Here is an 8,810-nt window from a genome sequence, read left to right on the forward strand (position 1 = left end):
GGGGTGCAAAACTTGGGTTTAGAAGTTTCAAAATTATAGTGTACACACATAATTTGTTATTTTGCATTTCTGTAAGGGGTGCGAGAATATATCAGAAGCGTTCTAGGGTGCAAGGTATAGAAAAGGTTGGGAGCTGCTGCTTTAAGGGTTCACTTGGGAGGAAAGATGGAGCAGAGATTCAGCAGGGGTCTCCAACCTTGGCAGCCTGAAGACATGTGGACTTCAACTCCCAGAATTCCCCAGCCAGCATCTTCAAGTTGCCAAGGTTGGAGACTCCTGAGATAGCAGTGGAACAAACAGAAAAATGACAGGACACAGTTCCGTCTTCATGAGGGAGGGAGAGGGGGGGGGAAAGCAGAAGCAATCGACTAAACCTCGGATGAGGAAAGGAAGCTGACTATCCAGAATGGTGAGTTATCAGGAAGACGGTCCTTTGCTTTACAGCTGATGAAATAGGAGGCCAAACCGTCACATGATTCATGGTTATCCAAATTGGCCATTAAGTTCCATAAATAGCTTTGACCCAACAATTGCATCCTATCCTCCGTGGCCACTGTGAACATGAAATTGAAATAATGAGAGTACTGAAGGTCCCTTCTAGTGGATTTGGTTGATGGTTGCCAGGTTTCTGCCATCATTTGCTTGGGTTTTTTTTTAATTGTTGGAATTATTTCATCGCTGAATTATTTCATTGTGGAATTATTTTTACTGATTTATTTCACTGTGGAATTATTTCACTGTGGAATTAGGTCACTGTGGAATTATTTTGTCCTTCTGGGTGTTTCTCTCTGTGAATTGCCCAGAAAGTAGAGTGGTGTAAAAAAAAAATTAGATTAGTAACTACATTTAACAAATAAAATCCATATATAACACAACAGACACAGATGAAATCTTTCGGATCGAGCTGATTCCACCTGATCCAAGTAGTTAGGATACCCCTTCCCTGATAAAAGCCTGTTTTACTACCCTCCCTCCCTCCCTCCCTCCCTTTTCCTCGGAGTTTTTAGCCAAACAAGTTAAAATTGGGGAGGGGGGAGGTGCCTGATCCTGAAAAGCGTCAAGGAATTCTGATCTAACCTATTTCCCACCCCCGCCTTTCTGGAGACGTTGGGACTACCGTTCCCAGAAGCCCCTACTAGCAAGGGAGCGACCGCCTGGGCCGGGGATTCTGGGAGTTGTAGTAGTCCCAGCCCCTCAGGTCAGAGACGACGGGATTGGGAAAGGAATCTTGACTTGTAAGAGCCCTGATGCCGAATGAGGGGAGATGGGGGTCACTGGGGGGGGGGAGAAACGGGGCCTAATGGAGGCCCGTCAGGTGATCCCAGGGAAGGGAAGGGAGGGGCGGGGGGGGGAGAAAGGAAAGTACCCCGGGGGCAAATGGAAGCTGAAGCCCGGGACCACCGCACCAAGGGGGAGGGAGGCCGCCCGGAGGGGGAACACCCTGAAGGGAGAAAAAAGGCAGAAGAGCCCCGCCGCTTCTACCTGTTCAAGGCCGGCTCCCGGCCCTGCGGCCGCTACCACCTCCGTCTCCGGCGCCGCCATCTTGCTGCGCCGTTGCCTGGTGGAATTCTCGCGAGACTTTCCTCTCTTGCCCAACTCCCGTTCTTCTCTTTCGCTCGTTCCCCCCCTCCCGACACACTCTCTCCCGGGTCACGTGGGGCCCTCCCTTTTTCACACATACCGCCTCCCGCGGAGGCGGGGCTGGTTTGCAGCCTTTCGCGCCGTAATGTTGAGAGAAGCGGCGCGGCCGATTACCGTATTGACGGATTGCCTTGTCTGGGACGGGCGCTGAAGGAGGGTGAAGGAAGTAGGGGCAATTAAGCTGACTTTGTAATAATGCCGCTTGTGGGGTGTGTATGAAAGCCCTAATAAGCAGGCATATACATAGAATGAAGGCTACTGCTAAGCTTGTAAGCCGCCCTGAGTCTTCGGAGAAGGGCGGGATATAAATGGAATTAAAATAAAATAAAAAATAAAGTATGGTAGCGGGGCTCTTCCCCCCTCCGAGCCAAATCTCCGCAAGAGAGGAGCCAGCAGTTTTTCTATATGAAGGGGTCCCTGGTGCCCTCTCAGCTTGGCTCTTTTCTTGCAGACCTTTCATTACCCAGCTAGGCAACATGCCTCAGTGCAGCCTTAGAGGAGGAGAAGGGGGAAGGAAAAGGAGGAGACTCTTAAGAGTGCAGAGAAGAGCAACAAAGATGATCGGGGACTGGGGGGGGGGCTAAAACATACAAAGAGCGGTTGCTGGAACTGGGTATGTCTAGTTCAGGGGTCTTCAAACGTGGCCCTTTTATGACTTGTGGACTTCAACTCCCAGAATCCCCCAGCCAGCCATGCTAATCTAACAGTAAACGTCACCAGATGCAGAAAAAAAGGCTAAACCCCTGTGGTGGTCTCCCATCCAAGTTCTAATTCAGTTGAATCTTGCTTTTCAGAATAACAGGGATGTTACAGCAGTGGGTTGTTCCCCCCCCACACACAACCTCAGCAGCACATACACTGCTGGCTGGGGGGAATTCTGGAAGTGGAAGTCCACACCATTTTAATGTTGCCAAGGCTGGGAAACACTGCTTTAGCCTCTCTTGTGCATCTGGCAAAGTTTACTGCTGATTATGATTAGCCAATCAGTCAGATGTTCAGATATTATTTGGCATTCCCCCCCCCCCCACACACACACACACCTATCGAGTCCTTCCCAAGGGCCTGGGATAGGCAGACGTTGTTTGATGGTGTTAAAGGTCATGTCGCAGGATGTAAGCAGTTCCAAGTAAAGCTGCCTTCTGCAATTGACTGATCATCATTGTGTCAATGCCAATGTTGTTTTCAACTTCTGCAGATGTTTTGAGATTGCACCCAAGGCACCGGTCACTATTGGTGCTTTTCCCCCCTCTCTTTTGCCACTGTCGTTCTATTTCCAGGTCTTTGTATTTTGTTATCTTCTCCAGTTCTTTCTCTTCTCTTCTGTTGTCTCCAGGCACTGCAAGAGCTGCTAATCAGATTTTTTTTTTTGCCTTTCTTATTGACAGTGGTTAAATCTGTGGTTTATTAGGTGTTGCTATTACAGGTAGTGCTCAACTTATCACAATTAAGCCCAAAATTTCCGTTGCTAATCAGGACAGTTGTTAAGTGAATTTTGTCCCATTCTACGACTTTTCTTGCCACAGTTGTTAGGCAACTCACTGCAGTTGTTTGATCAATCAGAATAGAGCTGGAAGGGACCTTGGAGGTCTTCTAGTCCAACCCCCTGCACAAGCACATTTTGATCACATGACCACAGGGAAGCTGCAGTGGTTGAAAGTGTGGAAAAAGTGTAACTTCGAATGATCCTTAAAGGAAGGTTGCAATATAAATTTAAAAATAACCGAGAAGAGCCTCATACTGGGAAAGGTGGAGGGCAAGAGAAGAACGGGATGACAGAGAAGGAGGTGGCTGGATGGAGTCCCTGAAACAGTAGGCGTGAGCTTAAATGGACTCCAGAAGACGGTAGAGGACAGGAAGGCCTGGAGGAACGTTGTCCATAGGGTCGCGATGGGTTGGACACGACTTCGCAACTAACAATAACAATTATTCAATTGATAGTTGCCTAGCTCACACTGAGCTAGGCGCCTGTATAAAGTGAATAATAATACCTGTATTATTGTTAAGTGTGTATATATATATATATATATATATATATATATATATACAAATAAGTTTGAAATGCATATCAGTCTCCGTTTAATTCTTTGTTAGCAATCTAATATATATATATATATATAAATCCCATTTATATCCCGCCCTTCTCTGAAGACTCAGGGCGGCTTACAATCTAAGCACAAATCAATGTGCTTAGCAATATTGCAACCATTCCTTTGGGGAATTTATTTTGCATATAAATCTATCCTTAAATGTATATTACAGCCATCCCTTTAGCTACAAATATCCTCCTCGATTGGTATTTTTAACTTTGTAATTTACAACCTCCCTCACCTGTAAATTATCAATCGAGAACATTTGTAGCTCGGGATTGGAATGAGGACTTTCACTTCAGCTCCTTAAATGTCAAATTCCAACTTCCCCCCTCAAACTCCTCCCTCCCCCCGAAACAACTAAAAATATCACTGCAAGTATTTTCCACTGAATTTCAAAATCACCTCCTCCTAATCCAGGGGTAGGCAACCTCGGCTCTTTTATGACTCATGGACTTCAACTCCCAGAATTCCTGAGCCAGCTTGGCTGGCTCAGGAATTCTGGGAGTTGAAGTCCATGAGTCATAAAAGAGCCGAGGTTGCCTACCCCTGTGCTAATCCATTCCAGAGGATGCACATGACAAGGCCACCGTCTGGGGCCTGGAAGAAGCCGCCTTCACCGGGAAAAGACGCTCCTCGAGGCTCTTGGCAAGCAGAAAACGAAAATAAAAATAAACGCCCGAATTCTTCATCCACTTTCCTGGAAGCGCGGATCGCTTTTTTTTTTTAAATTCCCCTCCCTCCCTCCCTTCCCGAGGCTGCTTTTTTTTCCTTTTTTTTTTAAATAAGGTCTCGGCTTTGGCCCCGCCCCTTTTCGGGCTGGGCTGGGGCTTTCCCGTTCCAAGAAGTCTGACCTCATCGGGGGCTCCTCCAATCAGGAAGCAGCAGTCGGCCCAGCAGGGGGAATTCCGAGAACCCTCGGCTCCCTTTTTCGGGACCGAAAAGAACTTTTTTCTTTTCTTTTTTCTTTTTTCTCTCTCTTTTTTTTTTAAAAAAAAAGGGAAGCGAAGAAGAAGAAAAAGATTTAAAAAAAAAAACTTAACGATCTTCGGCGCTGCCTGGGATTGTGGGCTCCCTCCGGGGGCGATGAGCAGCCTGGGACGGAGCCGGCGGCCCCAGCCGGAGCCGGAGCGAAAGCAGCCGGAGCCGAGGATGCTGCATTCTTCTCTCGGAGGTAGGTGGAGGGGTGGCCGGGAGAGAAAGTGGCCGGGCTGCGGGGGTGGCCGGAGCTGGGCTCAGCGCCACGCTGGCTCCTCCGGGCTGGGAAGAGGCAGCCGGGCCTGGGCAACGGGTGAGGGTCCCTCTCTCCCCCCCCCCTCCCCCGCTCGTGCTTATCTTTCCCTGCCTCCGAAAATGCAAGCAGTTTCCCTTTGCAGTCCTCGACTTACAACGGTTCGTTTAATGACCGCTCAAAGGGAGAACGGCACTGGAAGAAGGGACTCGAGGGCTGTTTTTTTGCGTTTAACGACCGTTGCTTTGTCTCTCCCCTCCCCACGGACAGGTGGTCAAAACTTCAGAGGCTTGGCCACTGCTTTGTATTTACCTCGGTTGCAGCCTCCCCTGCGATCCCCTTTTGCGCCCTTCTGACAAGTAAAGTCAAAGGGGTGGGGGTGGGGAAGACGGGTTCACTTAACGACGGACTCACTAGCCCAAACTGGGGCAGTGATCCGCTTAACAGCGGTGGCCAGGAAGGGAGCAAGAGGGGGCAAAACTCATTTAAGAAACGTCTCCCTTAGCATCATAAATTTTGGGCTCAGCTGTGCTCGTAATCAGTGGGACTGGCTTGCCTCCAGAAGTTGTGGGTGGTCCAACCCTGGAGGTTTTTAAGAGGACAAGTTGGACAAACCCCTTGCCTGCAATGGCAGAGGGTTTCTTTCCTCCGAGGAGGTCCCTTCTAGCTCTCTTCTCATGTCCAAGAATTGCCTTGTTTTCCTCTGCCGGGTTTTGCAGGTGAGCGTTGCCACAGGAGAAGGGGCTTCTTAGGCGGTCCTCCCACCCTCACCCCGTCATTTGGAAATAAATGGTTGCAAAAGAAGATTGGGCTATTTTTCTAGCTTCACTTTCCACCTGTGTTCGCTTGTGAACGAGGAATATTAAAAGTTTGCCGGTATTCAGTGGTAGCCTCTGCTCCTGGGTGGGCTATATAAAATGAGAGCGACCCCCCCCCATACGAGCACTGAAGATATTGCCTAGTTTGGTAATGAAACATCTGTAAGAAAGCCACCAAGCTCGGAGAGTACCAATGAACCTCACATTCCTCCTCCTCCTCCTCTCCTCCTCCTCTTCCTCCTCCTCTTCCTCCTCTCCACAAACCTCACTCCCTTCTAGCACTGATGACATTACTTAGTTTGGTAAAGAAACATCTGCAAGAAAGCCACCAAGCTTAGGGAACACCAAGGATCCTACAGTCGTCCTCCTCCTCCTCCCCCCCACAAACCCCACTCCCTTCTAGCAGTGATCATGTTACCTAGTTGGGTAATGAAAGGTCTGCAAGAAATCAACTAAGCGCAGAAAGCACCAGGGACCCCAAACTCCTCCTTCCTTCCTCCCTCCCTCCCTTCTTTTCCTCTATGCTGCAAATCCCATTCCATCCTAGCACTGATGATGTTGCCTAGTTTGGTAATGAAAGGTCTGCAAGAGAACAACCAAGCACAGAGAGCACCCAGGGCCCCGTAGGACTTGCTTTCTTTACTGAATTTCTCCTTTTACAATACCTTTGGACTGCCTTGAGCCAAAGACGCGGAGTGACGTACAACAAAGTGTGTGTATGTGTGTCAGGGAAAGGGAGAGAGGTTATAACAGTGGGATATATAAATTACAAAATCGTGGAGTCTTTGGTGCTCTCTGAGCTTGGCTGTTTTCTTGCAGAGAGCATCAAGGACCCTACAGTTCCACTCCGAGCTACAAATATTCTCCTGTCTTGGTTAAATTACATCATTTATTGATTCCTTTCCATCTTGCTGCCGCCATTCTGAGTCCTTCGGGAGATAGGGCGGGATATAAATCCCATCAATCAATCAATCAATCAATCAATCAATAAATAATTCTCTTCTTCCTGTGACAAACGGGTTGGAAGGAAGACTCTGGAATTGGTTTTCCTGCTACCCGGATCTAGAAAATGGGTGTGTGGTTTTAGGGACCTGTTTCTTGCTATTTTTGTATATTGAGTATTTGTACTGTGTTTAACTGGAATTGTTGTTGCAAGCCCTGAGAGAGTTGTCGGAGTGGACCATCTATGCCAATAATAAAAGATGCATGAATGTTGGAGTCTGGGCTTGCTCCAACTCCAGTTAATGGGCTTTGAATGAGTTTTAATGAAAAAGCAATTTATATCCTCACCAAAGTCAATCACTCCACCTCAAATACAAACCAGGGCTGAGTTCACAAACTACAGAAGGGTAAAAATGTGTTTTCATCTATTACTGATAGTCCTCAACTTACGACCACAACTTGAAACCCGAATTTCCAATCCTAAGCAAGGCGGCGGTCAAGTGAATTTTGCCCCATTTTACGGCTTTTCTTGTCACGGTTACTAAATGAATCACTGCAGTGGTTAAGTTAATAACACGGTTGTTAAGTGAATCCGGCTTCCCCATGGACTTGGCTTGTCAGAAGGTCGCAAAAGAGGATCACGTGACACACACACACACCCCGGGACGCTGCGACCGTCATAAATATGAGCCAGTTGACTTAATTTTAAGGAGATATTGCAAGGGTCGTAAGTGTGAAAAACGGTTATACATCACTTTTTTTTCAGCACCATTGTAACTTTGAATGGCCACTAAGCAAACTGTTGTAAGTCAAGGACTACCTGAATTTACAACAGCTTGCAACCATGTAATTACTGAACTGTTAGAAGTTACAAGTGCACTGGAAAAAGTAACCTATGAGTGGTCCTCACACTAAACAACCGTTGCAATATCCCCAGGGTCACAGGATTAAAATTTGGGCACTTGTATGATGGGCACATAGGGACGCGGTGGCTCAGTGGGTTAGGACGCTGAGCTTGATTTTAAAGTAAATTATAGCTAACCAAAGGTGAGCTTCTCGTTTAATTTACGCCTGATTTGTGAGGGGGAATCCAGATTGCAGGATGGAATTGTGGGGACGGGAAGAACACCTGCGGCATCTTGCTCTGTTTTATTCTTATTTTTTTCCTTGTGTTTTTTCACAGGCACCCTGCTTGCAGCTTCTGACTTATCCACGATGCAGCCGACTGGAGAGACTTCTGGTAAAGATTTTCGGTGTCTTGCTTTGAAAGGCAGTCCTCGACTTATAACCACAACCGAGCCCCAAATTTATGTTGTTAAGTGAAACATTTTTTTAAAGTGAATTTTACCCCCATTTGGCAACCTTGCTTGTCACAGTTGTTAAGTGAATCACTGCAGTTGTTAAGTCAGTAACACGGTTGTTAAGTGAATCTGGCCTCCCCTACTGACTTTGCCAGTCATAAGCTTGCAAAAGGGGATCGCGTGATCCCTCCCCCCGGCACACTGTGACCATCATAAATATGAGTCAGTTGCCGAGTGCCTGAATTTTGATCCCCGGACCATGTGGTCGCTGCAAAAGTCGTAACTATGAAAAAATGGTCATAAGTCACCTTTTTCAGTTTGGTCACTAAACGAACTTGTAAGTTGAGGACCAGCCAAATTCAAGTCTTGCCAACGGCTGAGCTAAATGAGAAGCTGGTGTGGGTGCTTGCAAACATAAGGAATATGCAGTACCTCGTATAATAATATTTCCCTTCTTTCTTTTGCAGATGAACTAGGTAAGTACCTGGGGGTTAAAGAGGGGTGCTGCCAAGGACAGGTAAGGAGATTATTCTTCACCTAACTGAGCTATTAGTTTGAGGCTTGAAGCTCCCCCTATTCTCTCTGCTTTTACTCTGCATCTCCATGAAAGGGCATATATACATATATACACACATATGGATGGCGCCCGACCTTCGCTCCTTCCGACGCGATCTGAAGACTCACTTATTCGAACAAGCCGGCCTGGCCTGATGGGGGATGGGTTGGGATTTTACTGTTGTTTTTTAATATATCTATTTATTGTTTTAGCTTGGGCATTGTGTTTACTTCT

General features: G+C 47.2%; 1 protein-coding gene and 1 long non-coding RNA gene across 2 annotated transcripts in view; one reads left to right on the forward strand and one right to left on the reverse strand.

Moving 5' to 3' along the window:
- The window catches only part of CLPTM1 (CLPTM1 regulator of GABA type A receptor forward trafficking), a 20,220-nt gene extending 18,617 nt beyond the window's left edge, over positions 1-1,603 (reverse strand). Inside the window, exon 1 of the mRNA XM_081335222.1 lies at positions 1,483-1,603. Coding sequence (XP_081191348.1) covers positions 1,483-1,542 — 60 coding nt within the window. The 5' untranslated portion in view covers positions 1,543-1,603. The remainder of the gene's footprint in view (positions 1-1,482) is intronic.
- Positions 1,604-4,745: 3,142 nt separating this feature from the next.
- LOC308672471 lies at positions 4,746-8,522 on the forward strand. Its single transcript, XR_014027422.1, has 3 exons — positions 4,746-4,902; positions 7,903-7,959; positions 8,488-8,522. It is a non-coding gene; the product is annotated as an uncharacterized lncRNA (long non-coding RNA).
- The last annotated feature ends 288 nt before the right edge of the window (positions 8,523-8,810 follow it).

This window comes from Vipera berus (genome assembly GCF_964194415.1).
Source record: "Vipera berus genome assembly, chromosome: 9".
Taxonomy (NCBI): domain Eukaryota; kingdom Metazoa; phylum Chordata; class Lepidosauria; order Squamata; family Viperidae; genus Vipera; species Vipera berus.